The sequence below is a fragment of the Dermacentor albipictus genome, chromosome 6 (assembly GCF_038994185.2).
Source record: "Dermacentor albipictus isolate Rhodes 1998 colony chromosome 6, USDA_Dalb.pri_finalv2, whole genome shotgun sequence".
In the NCBI taxonomy this organism is placed as follows: domain Eukaryota; kingdom Metazoa; phylum Arthropoda; class Arachnida; order Ixodida; family Ixodidae; genus Dermacentor; species Dermacentor albipictus.
In genome coordinates this window covers 142,737,381-142,758,353 of record NC_091826.1, presented here as the reverse complement: position 1 = coordinate 142,758,353, position 20,973 = coordinate 142,737,381, and the positions used below count along the sequence as shown (strand labels likewise).

The following is a 20,973-nucleotide window of genomic DNA, read 5'->3' as shown; positions in this document are numbered from 1 at the left end:
AAGCTAAATCTCGTCACTGCAGTGAAGCAAAGAAAGCCTGGTTGGAGAAGGAAGCTCGCAAGGGTTCTGAGGGTACCACCTACACATACAGCAGTAGAATTTTCAAGTTTAACACTTGTTCTGGAAAGACTGGTCTACATTCTGGCCACATTTGACAGAAATTGATTAATTCCAATAGTAAGGAGACTGTTTATGAACTTCCAACTTGGTTTTTCTCCTTCTCCAATCTTGCACTGCTTTTACTACATGTTCACAAGAATTCTTATACGTGATGCCTATCAATCTCAGCCAAATTTTGCATGCACATTTGCAAGGATGTGTAGAATGCAAGTATCTATGTTTTATTCTAATATGCAGCAATATTGGTCATGTTAATTTTAGGAAACCAGCCATGAATGTTCTAGGCGACTATAGTACAGATGAAAAACGTCTTTTTTTTAAATAATAAAGTTAAAAGAAAGACTTTTGAGCTTACTTGCAATTATTTGTTCACATGTAGCAGCAATACAGTCTATTTCTATAACGCTCTTTTAGGCCTCGCATGGAGTCCAAACCTTGGATGAGACTCTCCCACTTTCAGAGGGTAGAGGAAAATGCCCAGAGAGTTCACAAACTAAAATCACACTAAAATATACGAGAAAGGACTCTACATTGTACATAAATTCCATCCAATTACTTTATTATTAAGAAAAATGGTTCTCTGAGGCACATCACCCCTTAAAAGGCCTCTTCGTTGTCATGACTGAGCATCAGCACGTTTCATGGTGCAGGATGACATTCCCCTTCTTATTCAGTCAAAGCCAATCATAAAAGTTTTCAAGAAACAAGAACATTTTGTACTTTTTTTCCTTTGTTCACAAGTGTGAGACATGTGAGACCCCCAGGCTAAACCAAGAGGCAAATAGAACTAATCATCCCTGCTCTTATTTTACAGCTGCAAATAATAAAAACGCTTGCCCAACCATATCCAGCATCCAACTTTTAAAACGTCTTGGTGGCTGCTAGCACACATCCATTAAGATGTGGCACCCCACTAGCAAAATGTGTGAATAGGGAGCAGAAGTTCTCAACAATATGCTCACACCTAATTAAAACACGAGGCGAGTGCCCGTTTTATTTCGCCCATTAAACTCAAACTGCTACCCACCATTTATATGCCGTGCCCAAGTATACTTGTCTGGCTGCCAATGCACAAACCCTGGTTATGCCTGGGATAATTCATGAACATGGAACATCTGTAAGCTGTTCACGGCATCTTTTCAGAAGTTGGCTTAAACAAATATTTTATGGTGGGTTGTTTTCCTACAACAGATGGCACAACAAACCCTTACCCTTTTGATGTTTGTTTGTGTCTCGTTTTACCAGAGCATTTTTTTAACGATTAGATAACTTTGAAAGATGCAGAAATTCAGGAACTTCTTATGAACTCTCATTCAGAGGACCTTGGTGCCAATTACAAAGTGTCTTTAAAGGACCGTGACAGCAATGTAGATGCCATGTTGCCTGAGGAACACTAATTCTCCTAATTAAAATAATTAGCATAACCAATAACCTTTGTTTCCATTTTCAGATGTTGGAATTTGGAAAGCTTTGAGAAACATGTCACCAATAAATAGCTTTGAAATTTAAATCCTGCTAATGTGTCCATTTTTTAACTTGGGAAAAATACCCAGCACCCAAAGGGTTATTTGCGTAAATAGCAATCCTCATCAAGCAGAAAGTCAACAGAGACATGATGCATCACTTCATAGCTTCTTAGTTCATATTCAGTGCATCTACCCCTCCTTTTGTGCAGCAGAACAACTTTTGCTTCGGAAAAAAATATAGAAAGCTGGCCCAGAAAAAATGCACAAATGTAGTGGCAGCAGTAAGGCTTTGAAGCGAGTGAATTCACTGTGGAAGGACAGCTACAGTGATACGCTTCTGATGAACAGCTTTTCCATTAGTCTCAACTTTTTTAGGAATCTCAATGCGATCGGGAGGCCTGCACACAGTACAATGCCTAAAAGTGCAATCTAATAAATCAGCCACACAAGGTCAAAAGCTAAGCCAACCAGAAATGCATGGACACTTGCATTGTTCCCTTAACACCTTCAAAAAAGATCTGGCACTTACCGCTGCTTTGTTATTGCTAAAATTTTGCAGAAACAATATTCTATGGTTCAGATCTCTTAATATAGTAGATTTCCGGTAATTCGACTCCGTTAATTCAATTTTTTGTCTAATTTGATCCTGGGCAGAGGTCTTAGTTGGCAGACGTGCATTTCTACAAGTCAAAATCTGTGTTATTTCAATCCAAAAACTGGCCTTCGCCAGATAATTCTAACTTTATGAGTCAGCAAGCATGCGCCTAACTAACCCCTATGGTGAACCCAACAGCGACCCTTTTAGTGGTAGCATCTGTCTCGGCAGAGTGAGTGCAGTGCCGAACACATGTCATGTTCTTTTTCCAGCCTGCCCTAGGAAGATTTTGAAGCAATAACTGTAGCTCACAATGTCTGCTTACGGTAATTACCAAATTCTAACGTTCGCATCTTTTTTTTTCTTTTTTTTTAATTGCGCTGAATATAGTGTGCTACGAAAGCAAGACTGCCTTCATGGCATGTGTATGCTTTACTGCATAACACAAGTGTATGTGGCAAAGTTTATGTTAGAAAACCGGGCACTCTGGTGCAACACATATTAGACCCATTCCAATTCTTCTATGCTAAAATATCAGGTGCACATTAGATTTCTACTTTGTTTGGGTGTTTTTAATGCTATCTCTGTGTTAGTTTTCTACTTTGGACACATAGAAAGAGGATGCATTTTTTACTGTGGGTTGAATCTGGCAAATACTCCCAAATGAATCAATGGTGTGTATTAACTTTTTCTGCATCTTAATTTGACCAGCCGGATAATTTGATCTATTTTGTCAGTACCATCAGGGTCGAATTAACAGAAGTCAACTGTACAACAATTCACAATGTTACAGGCCTGATTTAAAAAAAAAAAAGGTGAAGTTGCCTTCGTACGTGCCTCTTTAAATGAATGATGTTGAGAACATAGTGGCTATGATGTTATAATGAGAACATGTCGGGCATCTACAGCATGGCTTTTGAAATTGGTTTCCATTAATCACTAAGAGGTGCATTGCAGACATCAAGAGAGGTGCAGGAAAAGCAACTTCAGACATTTTTTTTTTTTTTGCAAACTAGGCAAGTCCCAGTGCTAACTTTTATATGACTAACAAATTTACACCCTTTCACCCTTTAGGGTGTATCATCTCCCTAAACAATAACCATTTTCTTTCATGCCACGGCAATAATGCGCATGTCGTTCGTTATCTGGCATGCGCAGCATTACAGAAAGGAAGGGCACGAAAAGAAAATGACGATTATTTTGGAGGGATCAGATACACCCCAAATGGTGGGAACTTTTCTTGGAGTATTGAATGATCTGGGCCATAAAATGGGGCATTGCTACGAACTCTGAGAAGGCACAAAGCTGCTGTAAGCAAAATATTGAAAAGTTAAAGGAATAATGCTGGTTGCCATATCAAAGGGCAGTCAATAATATGACCAAAATATCGACATGGAAAAAATTAAAAAGATCAGTAATAGAAAACCACACAACCACCTGATCTATGAAAAGGAAGGTTAGTGCAGGGATGTATGCTCAGCCTGTGTATGCTGTGCAAAAATGAGTCAAGAGAGGAAAAGCACGTAAATGATGTGAGCACATACCCAATTGTTTTGGTACTTACTGATTAGTGATACTGGAAAGACTATGGTCACTCCACAAGAAGCCAAGAATCCCTCCATCACAGGCCCTACATGTATGCAGTTACACCGTTTCATTCACCGGGGATAAGAAGATAAACCCTTGCCATTTTTAAACATATTGCCAGGTTTCACAGCTATTATCACAAAAATGTTTTGGGTGTCTATCAGGAAACAGATTTTAATATTTTTCAATGACTTGCAAGTTTGGGGCAAAACATCATCAAGGACCAAAGCAATGTTGAGCTTGAGCTTAACAGCTTGAAAGCAAGACAAGTTAAACACTGTCATTCACTAAAATACAGACAGCATTGGCTTCACTTATGGATTGTGCAAACTTTGAGGCTGGATTACGCAAGAAAAGCTGATAACCTGAGGAAAAAATACGATAAATAAATAAGAATGTATTGAAGCACTTGTGATTCTAAGGTTTCCAAATCCTCAAAAATTATGCTTTCTCTTAACAGTTCTGAAGGTTCTCAGGGACTGCCACAATGTCCACCATCAAGTCAATCCCAAAGATGTGGCCACCGAGGGCCTTCACTGCACCTGATCACAAAGCAATGTGAAGCTGACAGGAAGTATGCCCAAGCTATTTTGTTTCAGCAAGCTTGTTCGAGTTCATTAGTTCAAAGCAGCAGCCCTGAAAGCAACTGTTCCATAATATAATTTAAGCAGAGAGAAAGTGCTTGGCATAGGAGCTCACGAAGGCATCGTTCAAAGGCACTTCTTTATGTCGGCGAGGAGGTTGGCTGCGGCGGCATGTGTGCAGTGGTGACAGGCGCCACAACCGACGCCACAATGGCATCCGGTGTCGCTGCTCCCCACGGGGAGCAGGAGCGCAAATGTCGCCAAAGCTCGTGTCGCGTGAGGAAGCCGCCCGAGCAGTAGCCACACTTAAAGGCCAGCTGCATTTCGTGCTCCTGCTGCAGGTGCTCAGTGAGGAGCTCGCGTCGGCTGAATCCCAGTTGGCAGAACTGGCACCGGTAGGGACAGGCACCGGTGTGGAGCCGCTGGTGAGCCTTCATGTTGCACTTCTGGGCGAACGTCTTGAGGCAGAACTCACACTCAAACGGCCGCTCGCCTGTGTGTGTGCGGTGGTGACGCTGCAGCGTCTGCTTGTAAATAGTCGAGTAGTTGCAGAAGCTGCAGTGAAAGCGGCGCACATTCTGCTGAACCGCTGCCAGGGCTCCTCGGCTTGATCGGCTGCCACCCCGAAACGCACCTGTAAGCAAGAGAGAGAGGTACGGGCATTGGTGGCAATGTGTGAAGACTCCAAGCGGCAGATCCACCATTATGATAATCAACAAATCATTACTATCAGCAGTTACTTCTGTCCTGTTTCAGCTGACTCCATCCCATACCTGCAACTTGCCTAATCTTATCACATCGGCTAATCTTCTGCCAACAGCTTTTTCATTTTCTCAGCACCCTCAGCACTCTAGTAAAGCACAGGTTACCTGCTTTACGGGTCACACGACCTGCTTCAGCTCTCCCTCTTAATCTTAACTAGAATATTAGCTACATGAGTTCACTCTCTAATACTCACTGCTGTCTCTATAGAGCACGTGAAATCCTAATACAATTGACAGGCAGTCACAGCTGAATACACTGATGACTTATTAAAAACAAGGTGATGAGCTAAAAAACAACTTTTTTCTATATCACTAATCTCTGAAAGTCATCTTTTCTACTGCAACAGGCTAAATTATTATATTAAACAAAATAGTAAATTTTCCCGGGTGCGATGTAAAGAAATTCGACTGTCGTCTAAGCAATTAAATTTATCGTAACATTTCGATGAGTTCACTGCGTTCATCATAGCTCAACAAATTTATAGCAGTATTCTTATGTGCTATATTTCCCCTGTGTAGCTGACTAAAGCATATGCTGGTAATTATAATGTTTCACCTGACACTCTACTTTTCCCTTTAAAAAAAGTGCATTTATTCAGAACTACTACAAAGCTTACTACATCATAATATGCTACGATATAGCTGGCGACTTCAGTATAATTGTGGCATGAAAGAGTTCACTTGACATCAAGTAGAAAAAGCTCACTGCAATACAATACAAGCAACCACTTCGACATGGAGAAACATTATAAAATGGGGAAATTGTCTCGCAGATATTAAACAAGTAAAAAACCAGGGACAATATGAATGAGCGATATTCAGAAATGTATGGCAACGAACTTAGAAAAAAGTTTCAAGCACATGGAGCATTACAAGGAGGTAGATATATGTGTACAGTACAACAGTAGACAGCTGAAATACTCCAGCCACGAGGAACACACACAACAACCATCAACATACAAAAAGCACATGCACGCGCCACAATGGGTATCACTACAGTTGGAGAAACGAAGAATGATAACTGGGAAAAACATTGGCATTTAAAGCTTAACTTCTCAGTCAAATACAAAAACATTTACTCCAAGTAAGAAAAGCCAATGATTATGAAAATATCAAGCAAGAACAACATCCGCCAACGACACTGTGCTCCTTGCACAAGGTAAGCTGCAAAACACAGTGGGCAGAAAAAGTCCAGAACGTTCTTGTCTGGTCCTCACATTTATGAACACATTCATAGTTGACAACTTCTCTGCAGGGCCACTTTATTCTTCATGGTAAAGAAAGGTCAACTAACACACTGTGGTTCACTGCGAAATTTCTTAATCTATACGAGAGACACTACTGACAGTGTTGGAAGATGACTAAAAGAAAGGGAACATAGGCGCCACTTTTACGAAGGTTGCCCCACAAGAACATGATGTAAATTGCTGGACAAAAGCACACTTCAGCACGTGCAAAACCTTGAAAAGACTGTGCATTTTCTTCACTGCATTAAAAGGCCTTTTAGAGTGCAGCTCTTGGGCATCAGTTCCTGCATTAGGCATCGCTTGGTATAACCCAGCGAACACAGACCTCAGCGGGGGATGAAAGAGGAGGAGGGTAAAATGGTGGGGAGGAAAGCAGAGTGGCTTCATGGTGGCAGCCAGGCATGTGGTGAGTGACACACTTCCGACACCACATGTGGAAACAGAACTTCCAAGGCGTGAGGCCCACTGCTCACACGCTACTTTGCTTCTGCCACCGCTGCTAGAGAATGCGCTCCGCAAGAACCGAGCATTCCTGGGTGAACAATAAGCGATGCAACTGATGGAAATGCTTCGTCTGCCGTTGCTGCTAAACGAGCTGCCCGAGCAGAGGCTCACTGTTGCTGCCAAGAAGACCCTGTAGTTTAGAATGAAATTCTTTGCCACAATATATTGAGAATTCAAAACACCTTAACAGCTGCGTTCGAAATTCACATTAGGGAGTAGCATAATTGTCGGTGAACTTTTTTATATAGCTGCGCCACTGAGATCTTGCTTTCTTCAATGATCAAAATAAAGGGCACCCTAACCTCAACTAGCTCAACGAAAATATGTTAGCCTTATGCCACCACTTCCTGGTTCGCATGAAGCTACACAAGAGGACACAGTCCAACAAAGCACAGACTGATACACTGAAGAATATTTCCTTGGGATTGCCATATGCAAAATACTAGCTTAACACATTTTAACACCCCAGTCATACTGAAAGATTAGGTTCAAATGACACCGGTGCAATGAATGCCATTTGACTTATTTCAATGCCACACATGAAAAATCAATCATTCAATAGAGATAGCAACAATTAGTTCAGAAAAACGGGCGAGTGAAGTGTTTGAAAATGTAGTTCAAGAACTTTAACAAAGTAAAACCTTTTATTAATTTGTATAAAACTTCCATTTTGGAATGTCTAGAAATTTATCTCCGAATAAAATGGCCAAGTTATTCAACCATTTGTGGTGCCTTTTTTTTTTCATTTATGTCTTCACAATAACAAACACCAATAAATCATGGTCAGATTTTTTTTACATTGCACATCAGAAGCCAGTGCCTTCTAGCCTTAGATTTTTTTTATTTGTCGCTTAGGTTGCCATCCGGTATAACTTTGAAATGAAATTAAATATAAGCACATAGGTTCATCTCATGGAAAGGCTGCAAAAGTGACTTATGAAATGTGTTTCAAACGTGCCGTAGATTTAGAGCACTGATGCCGAAGAATCTACTCGCGTTAAAATAACCAATACAATAAAAAGAGCAGTACAAGTAAGTTAGCGCGCTGACAACGCCGTAAAAGAGAAATGGCATTTTATTAAATCAGCTGTTCTCTGATGCATGCTTCCAGGCGTTTTTCGATTTTGTTTTTATAGAAATGCTGCTAATACAGCTGAGAATGGAAACCCTGAGCTTTTTCCAGCAGAAGATCATCATTTACCAGTTGGCTGCCAGTGCAAAAGATAACAGGATGCACCAGGTGTTCAAGCCACATCTATCGATGCTTTTGACAATGCAGTCATCCTGGCATTCATCCTACAAACGATCTCTAACACGACAGCACACAACACAGTCGCCCAATTATTTATTAATTTCACAAATGCGTGGTGCATATTGATGAGATGAATCAACACCAGCGTAACATGTGCTTACAGACACCTGAGTGGCCGACTAGTGATGTGCCCAGATGCTAAGATGGAGAGTACAACCTTCTGCCTGTAGTACAGCTTTTCATCTTCTTAAGCAGATGGCTTAAAGAAGTGAGAACTGAGACGGAGGCTTGAAGTGATTAAAAGTGCTAGAACAAGTAATGTTGCTGGAGCCAACATTTCAACAAAAGGACTTCTCTTCATCAGAAGCAGCAACCGCTTTCTTTGGCAGTGTTTAAGTGCATTAGCATTAGGAGTGCCAAAGTGGAAGAAATTGTGTGTGCACAGCTACTGGATAAAAAAGAAGGTGCGGCCTACTGCGTGCATCAAGCACCACCAGTCAAGGAGTGCTGTCTGGGACTGGCATAGAAAAAACCGCAACCACGTGACGTGACGTCACGACAGCCAGAGGAAAAGCTGGGCCCCAACTCGCACAATATGCAACGCATTCTTGGCTTCACCAAGCTAAGCCTGGCCATTTTTTTATGTACGCATAGCTCAATCTCTCTCTCACCCTGAAAGGGGAAGACCAGAATAACCCAATGCATAGTGTGGGGTAACTGAAGTTACCGTACTAAAAAAAAAATTGTGGGGTAAGAAAACAAAAAGGGGGGTTGTTTAGTTATAGAGTCACAGGTATGAGAACTGCTGCTGGTTTAGAAGGTGGGCTGACGAGAACGGAAACAGTTCCAAGCAAGCAGGTACTGATAATACCACAAGCCCATTTTCCAGGAGCACCGAAAATAAGAAGATATGCTGCTTGAAGATGCGAAAAAAAGAAGAAAAAAGAATGGAGAAAACAAACTGGTAGAAGAAACTTTAAAGGATGCAAAAATTGACAACTTTTGCTAAGCACAGTCTTCAAATTATAAACACCCATCTTGTTCTGCTGTATCTCTGGGGTGCATATTCACTTTGAGTGACATTAATGTTGAACTCCAATGGAGGAGTCGGAGCAAGTTTTTCTGCTCGTTTCGGAGCAAGTTTGTTCCAATGGCAGAGTGAGGGCGGGAGTAAAGTGTTCCAATGAGAGAGTCGGAGGGGATTCAGAGCGGGAGTCACTCCGTGGAGCAGAAAAAGATGCTCCGCCAAAATCGGCGGAGTGGACCGGAACTCTGCGTGACGTATTTCCTTTACCACGCTTGTCTGCTGGGAGGCGCCACCGGTCACGACTCGCGAGGAAGCAAAAGCTGCTGCACGCTTGGCAAGGTATCCATTCCGCACTTTAAAAAAAAAAAACAGGTGAACGGCGCTGAAGAGACAAGTCACCGGTGCGGCGGTGCTAGGAGCAAACAGCGGAAGGAAACGACAACACGCAAGGTATCCTGGGTAACTCGGTGATAGAACTTTCGCTTCCGCCTTGCTCCGGCGGCGCAGGTTGTGTTCCACTCGCGGATCTGGAGGCGTCGCTCTGCGCCAGAGTCGAATGCTCACTCGCGGAGTCCGTCGGCTGCTCCGACTCCGCCATTGGAATTCAACATAAGTGTCCCTGTGTAGTAGTCAATCAAACATCATTTGTTGGTAATTAGCGGAAAAAGTAAGGGAAATGGAGGGGGATTTTCTTTTTTTGGTAATCACAACCATGCCAAGTGGCAGAGAAGGAAGTAACAGAAAACACAGGGGAAGGTAATTGTTATGTTTAATTTCAAAGGAGAAATAAATCTGGTAAAGGGAAATGAAACTGGATGAAGAAATAACTTGCCGAAGGTGGGAACCATGTGGATTCGGTCCGTGGTCATCTTTTTGTCCACTTGGTCATATTATTTGAATGTAGTCACATTAAATCCTCCAGTGTGACAGGGGTATAACTTGGCTTACAGTCTGTGCTCCGTGAAAGCAAGAAGCAGGTTACACTAAGCAGGTGCCACTGCCGCTTTATCTACTCAAAAAAAATGTTTCCTTTCATGTTGCCAGTAATGCTGCCTGCAGACAAATCTCTGCTGCACACCGAGCTTCATGCTATTCAAATATTCTGCAGTGCATAAGGCCAAGCAACGCGCACCTGTTATCATGCAGCTATGTAGTTTCCATTTAAGACACCGAGGTGGCAACAGAAATACATGTGGTGGGCCATGGCGACACACTAGGCCTATGCTGCGCAAGCTACAGTTCAAGTTGTACAACTGCCAAGAATTCTGACAGAACATGCTGCAAGGGCATCATTGTTAAAGGAGGCGTACTGTGCCAGGGTGTAGCCAAAAGGAGTGGCTGAATACACTGACTACTCACATCTACGTCACTATCCCCTGCTTCGAGTGAAAACAATGAAAAAAAAAGATGTCCTAAAGAATTGGCATTATACGAGCCTCTGCAACGAGAGTTGCATAGGTGCTACCATAATCCATGCAACAATGCTCTAAGCGTGTGTACGAGCACTCGCTCTAATTGCTAGCAATAGAGGAGCTGCTTCCAGCAACAGCTCGTGGCATGTGTTCCTACATTACAGCACAAAACGCACAAGTGTGAAACAAGTGTGAAACGCACAAGTGCAGAATTTGCCATAACAGCTAACACAAAGGTTTCTGTCACTATACGTTGAAACACATGAAAGGGAACGCATCCACTGCTCTACCAAGAATCAGAGAAGCAGTGTGTGCCACACGCCCCAGGTTCTTCAGGCCAAGGCTGAATAGGAGTGCACAACACTGCAGCGACAACCACTGTGGCTGCCTGGGTGGCGGTAAGTGTGGCGCACTGCGTGAAGCTGTGCGAGCACAGGAAATAACACTCTTCTAGTGTGCATCTGCAGAGAGGTGGAGCTTGCCAGTGTGAGCAGAGGCGACATTGGGGAGGCCACTTGCTTGCGTAGGTGCACAGGTGTACAATCAGGCTGCACTTGTACACCGTTGAGAAGCCACATCGGAACTGGCGGCTTGCTGCTGCTCTTGGGTGGTGGGCCTGCGTATCCAGAACACACCATGGCTTCAGCACACCTCCCCAGGATGTGCTCGGTACTGGCCATATGGCTAGGAGATATATCTGGCTCTAGTGTCCCTGTGCATCACCTGTCTTCAGTTCAATTGTGTTATGCAAACGATTGGTACTATGTAAACAAATTTGCATAAACAAAGTCTTTCTGGCTTTGTGCGACTATCTTGATAGTTTTTCATCAGGATGCAGGATGGAGTGCACATTATAAACATGGTCACACATATATGTGTAAACCTGTCCATGAAGAAATTCTTCCGTGCTAAAAGTAAAGACAAGAAAGGTAGCACACCAAACTGCTGTCCTCTTATCGAACAGACTTTGAAGCAGGGTCTGTTGAATGGCTGTTATTTTTGAGATTAGAACAATGCAGACCTGTTCAGTGCTTTTAGATTAACATGGCAAGAACAAGTATTTTGTGGCTCATGAGGAAAACCCATGCTCAAACACTGCAATTCAATCACTCCCAAGTGTTTTGGGCATGGAGTAAACACAAGCCATTGCACAGTACTGTGTGCTCCTGCTTGAAAAGAGTATGGAATTAAGACTATACCACTAAAAGTTGGTTTATATTATGAAATTCCTAAAATGGTATTGATGCCATGGACGAAGAAGCCCACTGCATAAAGCAGCAGTCATTACAAATTTGTCCAAACTGCTCTAAACATTGCACAGTTAAAAAAAAAACTATGCAAAACAGTGTGCCAGCTCTGACGAGGCAGTGTCAGCACTCGGCTGCGGCTGGATTCCCACCGCCATCGGGCACCCACTGGTTCTCAAATGGCCACAAGTACGTATCCCGCCCTGGCTCCCTTCAGGGTTCACAGGCTTGGGAAAGGAGCCTGCACCCTAAATTTCCATCAAAACCCTCGTGAGCACAAAAAAAAAAGTGATGTGCGACCTTTACGACAAACATCATAAAGAAGGACTGTGGAGTAAGCACTCCCAGAAGTGCTTCAAGAAATTGTGTGGCACACAATTATGCCTGCACAGCCATAACATAGAGGACTACAACAGAGGCTCGCGTCTCAAGCTTTTGATGAGGCAAGCCATGAAACAGTTCATTGAAAATTCTAATACCTGTGCTGCTGTGCCACCATTTGCACTTTGAAGTCTTTCAAGGACCACACAAGAGTGATCACTTCTGAAAGATTCTTGGACAATATTTCCTGGACCCAAAAGTTCAACTTCATTCCTAAGTGGGTGTGATTTAGAGAATAAACTGACACCTTCATCCACTACATCATGCATACTACTAATTTGATTTTACCATGCAATTTATTTTACAATTCCTAACAGCTTTCTTTTCATTTAATTGGCCATGGTATGCAAAAAGGCATACATGAACAGGCATTCATGAACAGCAGTGTGCATTTTGCAAGGGACCATGTTTCACAAAAACCTGCTTCAATATATAGTCAAATGCTATAACTGTGCTGCATCTGACATGAAAACACTTTGATTATATTGAATATTCAGTATAAGAATTAATTTGTTATGTGCTGATATTGTCACATGGAGTGACGTATGAAGAATACTGTGAAAGATACTGTGAAAGATTAAACTAATTTTTATTGGGCGAACCTGTGCCCACAAATACAGGCTACACTTAAAGAATGGCGACAATGGTGAACACCATTGTCGCCATTCAGATCGTCAAAATCTGATCAGCAGGTAAAGCGCGTCACCTTTTATAGATTAGTCGTCGAATGTTCCAGAGTAAACGCTGGGACCTGCGTGCCTTCCACAAAGTTCTACACCATTCGCGTCGCGCGCACATGCAATCAGGTCACACAAGGTTCGGCAGGGGATAGATGCATCGATAATATTCTAGAAACTTCCAATAAATGTAGACGTGTCCTCCGCTGAGCGATAACATTTCTTAGACGTTAAAAGTGCTCACTCGTAAAAAATAAACGAGTTCACGTGTCAATTCCCCCCTCTCAAAAGGCACCGTCCCGATGCTACAAACATAACAGGAGAGTGAAACACAAAAGGTCACTTGTTAAACAAAGTAACAAAACAACAAGAAACAAAGCCGAAGGTGACACAATCGGAAAAAAGTCCAAAGTTCAGCTATGCGACGTCCCCAAAGTTCATTAGCGCTTGTGGGACGGCTTAAGTCGCACAAAATGAACTACTTCAGGTCGTGAGCGGCGCCGCTGTGATAGCGAAATGCCATCTTGCACGACCTCATAGTCGAGTGCGCCAATGAGTTAGATGATCCTGTACGGTCCGAAATAGCGGCGTAAAAGATTCTCACTCATTCCTCGTCAGTGTATAGGGGTCCAAACCCAAACACGGTTGCCCAGCTGGTACTCGACATAGCGTCGTTGAAGGTTGTAGCGTCGGCTGTCGGTCTTCTTTGGCGCGCTAGAGATAGGTGGCGACATCAAGATTCTCTTCGTCGCAGACGTGCGGCAGCATGGCGTCTAGAGTAGTTATCGGATCCCTGCTGTAAACCAGATTGAACGGCATGATCTATGTTTTTTCTTGCACCACCATGTTGTAAGCAAAGGTTACATGCGGCAGGACCGCATCCCACATTTTGTGCTCAACGTCGACGTACATTGCTAGCACGTCGGCGAGGGTTTTGTTCAGGCACTTCGTGAGACCATTCGGCTGCGGGTGGTAGGCAGTTGTCCTCCTGTGGCTTGTCTGGCTTTATTGCAGAATGGCTTGGGTGAGCTCTGCTGTAAAGGCCGTTCCTCCATCATTGATGAGGACCTCTGGCGCACCATGTTGCAGCAGGATGTTCTCAACGAAAAATTTTGCCCCTTCGGCTGCGCTTCCTTTCGGTAGAGCTTTAGTTTCAGTGAAGCGAGTGAGATAGTCCGTCGCCACGATGATCCACTTATTTCCAGATGTTGACGTCGGAAACGGTCCCAACAAATCCGTCTCGATTTGCTGAAATGGTTGTCAAGGAGGTTCGATCGGCTGTAGTAATCCTGCTGGCCTTGTCGGTGGTCTCTTGCATCGCTGACAGTCTCGGCATGTCTTGACGTAATGGGCGACGTCGGCAGTCAGATGCGGCCAGTAATACCTTTCCTGTATCCTCGACAGTGTCCGGGAGAATCCGAGGTGCCCAGCGGTTGGATCGTCATGTAGGGCGTACAGTAATTCTGGACGCAGCGCTGACGGAACAAGAAAGTAGTTGGCGCGAACTGGTGAGAAGTTTTTCTTTATGAGCAGATTGTTTTGTAGCGTGAACGAAGACAATCCACGCTTAAATGCCCGAGGGACAACGTCGGTGTTTCCTTCTAAATACTTGGTGAGGGCTTTTAGCTCCGGGTCTGCTCGTTGCTGTTTAGTGAAATCTTCCAAGCTTATTATTCCAAGGAAGGCGTCGTCGTGCTTGTCGTCTTGCGACAGGGGATCGATGGGGGCACGTGATAGGCAGTCGGCATCAGAGTGTTTTCGTCCGGACTTGCAGATTACCATGACATCACATTCTTGCAGTCTGAGGCTCCACCGCACCAGCCGTGCTGAAGGGTCCTTTAAGTTAACTAGCCAACACAATGCGTGATGGTCGCTGACCACTTTGAATGGCCTGCCATATAGGTAAGGGCGGAATTTTGCTGCAGCCCAAATGATGGCGAGGCATTCCTTTTCAGTCGTAGAAGAACTGCCTTCCACTTTTGACAGTGACTGGCTATCATAAAATATCACCCGTTCAAGTCCGTCTTTCCTCTGGACTAGGACAGCACCAAGGCCCAGGCTACTGGGGTCAGTGTGGATTTCGGAATCGGCAACCTCATCGAAATGTGCAAGTACTCGCGGCAACTGCATGCGTCATTTCAGTTCTTGAAATGCGGTCCGGGCTTGGATCATGGCTTGTTGGGGGCATCCGGTACATGAACGAAAAGCACCTCCACTAGATGTCACGTGGAGTGATGTATGAAAAACACAGTAGCAATACTGTGCAAGACGAAACTAACTTTTATTGGGCAAACCTGTACCCACAAGTACAGGCTACACTTAAAGAATGGCGACAACAACGAACACAGTCGGCGATCGTCAAAATCTGATCAGCGGGTAAAGCGCATTGCCTTTTACAGATCAGTCATCAAATGCTCCAGAGTAACCGCTGGGACCCACGTGCCTTCCACAAAGTTCTACACCATTCGCGTCGTGCATACATGCAATCAGATTACACAAGTTTCAGCAACAACAGACAGTGGATAGAAGCATCAATAACATTCTAGAAACTTCCAATACATGTAGCCGCATCCTGCGCTGAGCAATAACATTTCTTAGATGTTAAAAGCGCTTACCCGTAAAAGATAAACGAGTTCACATGACATGTCAATGCGGTAGAATCCAAGGACAAGCGCATTGCTGGTCTCCAGAATTTCCTCGATGCATGCGATCGTCGTGCCCTTGTTGATGTGCTTGAACTCTTGGCTGAAGTTTGTCAGCAACGCTTTCATGTTTCGTCCGCGCAGTCGAGCGATCCCTCTTGCAATGCAAATTTCACGGTCGAGCAGTAGGCATTGGTTGCCTTCGATGACGCTTCTACGTAAGCGGGTGTTTCGGTGGTGACCGAAATAATGCTGGAGCGAGGCGGGATGCTCACTTGATCTTCGAGCACACTCAAGGCGTGGTGACTACGAGGGCTCTTTGGTGGTATAGCTTGATCTTCCGACAGCGTTATGGACTTCGACTTCAGGTCATCAAGTCATCAGGGCTCACTCTGAAAGTGGAAAAGTGCCGCTTTGCTTACGATGAGCTTCTGTTTCTAGGCCACGTCATCAGCAAATCTGGAGTCCACCCCGACCTGCAGCCCATCGACAACAGACAGTGGATAGAAGCATCAATAACATTCTAGAAACTTCTGATACATGTAAACACGTCCTGCACTGAGCGATAACATTTCTTAGGCGTTAAAAGCGCTCACTCGTAAAAAATAAACGAGTTCACGTGTCAATTATTGACACGTGAACTCGTTTATCTTCTACACCATTTGCGTCATGCATACATGCAATCAGATTACACAAGGTTCGGCAACAACAGACAGTGGATAGAAACATCAATAACATTCTAGAAACTTCCGATATATGTAGATGCGTCCTGTGCTGAGCGATAGCATTTCTTAGACGTTAAAAGCAATCAGCCATAAAAGATAAACGAGTTCACATGTCAATATCAGCAAGGACATTTTCAGTTTACTTTATGCAATAATTTCTTATGCCTAGATTTTTCTTCCGGTACAATGTACCTGGCTTCACAAAAATCTAATTGTTGGAACCACGCTATCACTACATTAGTAACTTGATAAACTACTCATAATTAATCTTGCAGTGAAATTACTTGAATTAAATTTCATGAAGCTTGTCATTCATTATTTGATAGAAATTTAGTTATTAACACAAAAATTTCGTCCCAATACAACCTATCACTCACAGTAGGTATGACGAATAGGCTGTTGCTTCTATTCTACAGTGCAAATAAGGAACTTGAACCAAATAGACAAGACACAGCAATGTTGGCTTAACTAATTTAAATCTAGGAAAGTTGTAGTCATTGTAGAAAATAATGTGTTTTCCTGTTTATATTTTCTGAAATGTCTTTCAATATGAGAAGTAATGTTTTGTTAGCGTGGAGAAATTATGGTTACGTTTTTGTTTGTGACTTTCCCCTTATCTAACCAATAAAGGTCAGAGACCTTCGTCAAACAATTTCAGTCTTTAGCCTCTGGCATGTCGTGAACAGACTGTCTGTAGGAATAAATTCTAAACATGTTGAAACATAATTATCACAAATATTCAACAAAAAAGGTCAAAAATAACAACACATCCTGTAGCAGATATTGGGGATGGATGAACTCAAACTGTTGCTAAGTCTCACAAGTTCTGCTGAAGGCGGCAGAAAGGTAATCAAAGTTATGCACAAATACTCACTATATATTGTCACGAAAAGACAATGAAAGATGTGCCCGGCGTCGGCGAGGCAGACAGTTGTACAAGATGGCGTGCAATAACTCAAGCCGGCATCCTCAGCTTCTACTTCTTCTTCCGCACCCACCTCTTGCTGAGCGCACGTTCCAGCCCCAACTTCTTTCTCAGCGCTGACTCGCGACACCTAGTGGCATTATTCCCCCGCCAAACGAAAGGCATCGACCCGATGCTTACTAAACTAGAAAGTAGAAGTGTGGAAGTCGTATGAGGTCGGATTGGCACTGCCTTAACGCGCGAAATACGGCTTGAGGCGAATAACATGCACTATCTCTGAGTGGTGCTGTCGACACCGAGGCGACGCGGCACCATCGGGAATGACCTCATAGTTCACTTCACTAGCTCGGCATATCACTTTGTAGGGTCCAAAGTATCTACTAAGGAGCTTTTCAGACAACCCCTGGTGATGGACTGGAGTCCACACCCAGACTTGGTCACCTGGCTGGTACTCAACTTGCCGATGTCGAAGGTTATAGCGTCGTGCGTCTGTACTCTGCTGCTTCGTGATGAGCACAAGTTGACGAGCTTCCTCTGCGTGTTGAGTAAGTTGCTAGGCGTCGGAAGTAAGTGATGCGTCGTGCGGGAGCGTAGCGTCTAGCGTGGTCTGGACCTCGTGCCCGTAGACAAGAGGGAACAGTGTGAATCGTGTGGTTTCCTGAATGGCGGTGTTGTACGCGAATGTAACATACGGCAGGACTTGATCCCATGTTTTATGCTGGATGTCCACATACATAGACAGCATGTCAGCAATGGTTTTGTTTAGCCACTCCGTCAGTCCGTTGATCTGCGGATGATAGGCAGTCGCCTTGCAATGCTGTGTATAGCTCAGCTCAAATATGTCCTCTATCAGTTGGGCTGTAAAGGCAGTGCCTCTGTCGGTGATGACATGTGATGGGGCACCATGTCTGAGGACTATGTGATCGATAAAGAACTGGGCAACTTCGTAGGCCGTGGCATGTTGTACAGCTTTCATCTTGGCGTAGCGTGTTAGATAGTCCGTGGCGACTATAATCCACTTGTCTCCGCTGGCTGACAAGGGAAAGGGTCCCAGAAAGTCCATGACGATGATGGAACGCTAGGTGGTGCGATGGGTTGGAGTAACCCCCCCGGGCTTCAAAGATGGCGATTTCCTGCGTTGACACTCACGGCAGCTTTGCACGCAACGCTTCACCGTGGTAGAAAGTCTGGGCCAGTAGTACGTCTGGCAAGAGTGCGTGAAAATCCCAAGTGTCCAGACGGGGGCTCATCATGGCAGGCTAGAAGAATGTCATCACGGAGGGTGGCAGGTACGACCAATAGATACTCTTTGTCGCTGGCACTCGAGTTCTTCTTGCAGAGGACATCATTTCAGAGGCAGAAGGTCAAGACTGCGAGAAATGTGTCGTGGGATTGTAGCATTCTTGCCTTCCAGGTGATCGATGAGAGGGCGTATGTCGGCATCCTCGTGCTGCCGTGTGATCAAGTCCGATGCGGTGAGGGCCCCAAGGAATGTGCTGTCTTCGTCCATGTCCTTATTGCAAGTTTTGACGGGAGCACGCGACAACGCGTCCCCATCTTCGTGTTTGCGGCCCGGTTTGTAGACGATGGTAACATCGAACTCCTGCAGACGGAGACTCCATCGAGCAAGTCGCCCGGATGGGTCTCGTAAGTTGGCTAACCAACACAGGGAATGGCGGTCTGTCACCACCTTGAAAGGGCGACCGTAGAGATAAGGCCGAAATTTCATGATGGCCACCACAACCGCTAGACACGCTTTCTCGGAGTTGGAGTAATTGATTTCGGTGCGTGAAATGGTGTGACTGGCGTAAGCGATGACTCGCTCGACGCCTTCCTAGTGCTGAACGAGTACAGCGCCAAGACCGATGTTGCTTGCATCGGTATGCACCTCGGTGTCAGCGTCCTCGTTAAAGTGAGCGAGGACGGGCGATTCCTGCAGGCGTTGCCGTAACTCGGGGAAAGCTGCGTCCTGTTCATCCGTCCAAACGAAGGGTGTGTCTTGTCGCGTGAGGCGTATGAGTGGTTTGGCGACGAGCGAGAAATTAGCGATGAAGCAACAATAGTACACATACAGACCGAGAAAGCGGCATACTGCTTTCTTGTCACGAGGAGTCAGAAAAGCAGCAACAGCAGATGTTTTGTCTGAGTCAAGCTGGACGCCGTCGGCATTCCTGACATGCCCGAGAAACTTCAGCTCTTCGTAGCCGAAGTGACACTTTTCTGGTTTTAGTGTGAGATTAGCGGAGCGGAGCGCCTCAAGTACCGCCTCTGAACGCTTCAGATGTTCTTCGAAGGTCACCGCAAACACGACGACATCATCTAAGTATACTAAACAGCTGTGCCACTTCAGACCCGTCAGAACAGTGTCCATCATTCGCTGGGATGTGGCCGGTGCAGAACACAGGCCAAATGGAACTACTTTAAAATTGTACAGTCCATCCAGGGTAAAAAAGGCAGTTTTTCGCGATCTCGCTCATCAACTTCGATTTGCCACTATCTGCTCTTCAGATCTATGGATGAAAAATACCTGGTTCACTGCAGTCGATCCAACAAACCATCGATCCACGGAAGCGGGTAAAACGTCTCTTTTTGTGACGTTATTCAACTTTCTATAGCCAACGCAGAACCTAAGCATTCCGTCTTTCTTTTGACGAGGACCACCGGCGACGACCAAGGGCTTTGGGATGGTTGTATGACGTCATCGTCAAGCATTTCTTTCACTTGTTCATTAATCACATTGCGCTCTTTCGCCGATATGCGATAAGGCAGTTGTCGTATGGGACGAGAGTCGTCATGCATGATTATTCAGTGTCTCGTGATGGGCGTCTGGCTTACCTTAGAAGAAGATGCGAAGCACTCCTTGAACCGAAGGAGCAACTCAGGCAGCGCTTTCTCTTTTTCCTCCGAAAGGTCTGAATTGATGTCGATATTGCTGAGTGGCTGAGCTGGGTTCTCCTTCGTCATAGATGCAAAGCATTCAGCAACGTCGGCAATGGGCTCAGCGAAAGCAATAGTAGTACGACGAAATAGGTGCCGATGTTCCTGGCTGAAATTCGTCACGAGGAGCGCCGAAAGTCCACCTCGAAGCATAATGAGACTGCGGGCTGCACATACACCATGAGTCAGCATAAGAGAGGACTTGCCCTCTGCAACAGCTTCGCTGTCACGCAGATCGTCGCATACGACCATTACCAGGACACTTGCGGGTGGTGGTACACTTGCATTGACGGCGTAAACCCGAAGCACGTTATGTCGGCAATTGTTGCGGCTGTTCGCTGCTCTTTCTGTCGAAAAAGTTACTGTGCGCTCCCGGAGGTCTATAATGGCATCATACTCTCGCAGGAAGTTGACGCCCAAAATGAGGTCCCGAGAACAATCGCGGTGTATAAGGCAGCTGGCTGGAAACGTGGACCCACGAATTTATACTCTGACCGTGCACATGCCCAATGGTGTTGCGATATGCCCACCAGCAGTACGAATTTGCGTTCCAGACCAAGGCATGATAACTTTTCTAAGTTCTGTCACTAGTTTTCCGCACAAGATTGAGTAGTTGGCCCCCGTGTCCAATAAAGCACTAACGTGCCGGCCATCGAGCACAACAGGTATGTCTAGCGAGAGTCTGTCGCTGAGTTCGGCTGCTGTCGTCATTGAATCGTGCGGAATCGACCTTGCTCGCGTCGATGGGAAGTCTTCGGAGGGGCGATTATCAGCGGCCTCGCCCCCAAAGGTCGCTGTTCTTAGTTTTCCCGGTGAGGGCGGGGCGATCGTCCCTGCGCTGCCGTTGGAGGACTTCTAGGAGCTGGGGAAGAACACCTAGG

The 20,973-nt window shown here is 44.9% G+C and overlaps 1 protein-coding gene across 12 annotated transcripts in view; it reads right to left on the bottom strand.

The window, feature by feature from the left end:
• Positions 1–4,145: 4,145 nt before the first annotated feature.
• Positions 4,146–20,973, bottom strand: part of LOC139061392 (uncharacterized) — a 59,961-nt gene continuing 43,133 nt past the window's right edge. For 11 of the 12 annotated variants that reach the window (XM_070541384.1, XM_070541383.1, XM_070541385.1 and 8 more), the window contains 2 exons: positions 11,041–11,174; positions 4,146–4,986 (listed from right to left, as the gene is read on the bottom strand). In XM_070541384.1, the coding sequence (XP_070397485.1) occupies positions 4,830–4,986; positions 11,041–11,174 (291 nt within the window). In that variant the 3' untranslated portion in view covers positions 4,146–4,829. The remainder of the gene's footprint in view (positions 4,987–11,040; positions 11,175–20,973) is intronic. The other variant, XR_011515431.1, reaches the window with a different exon arrangement.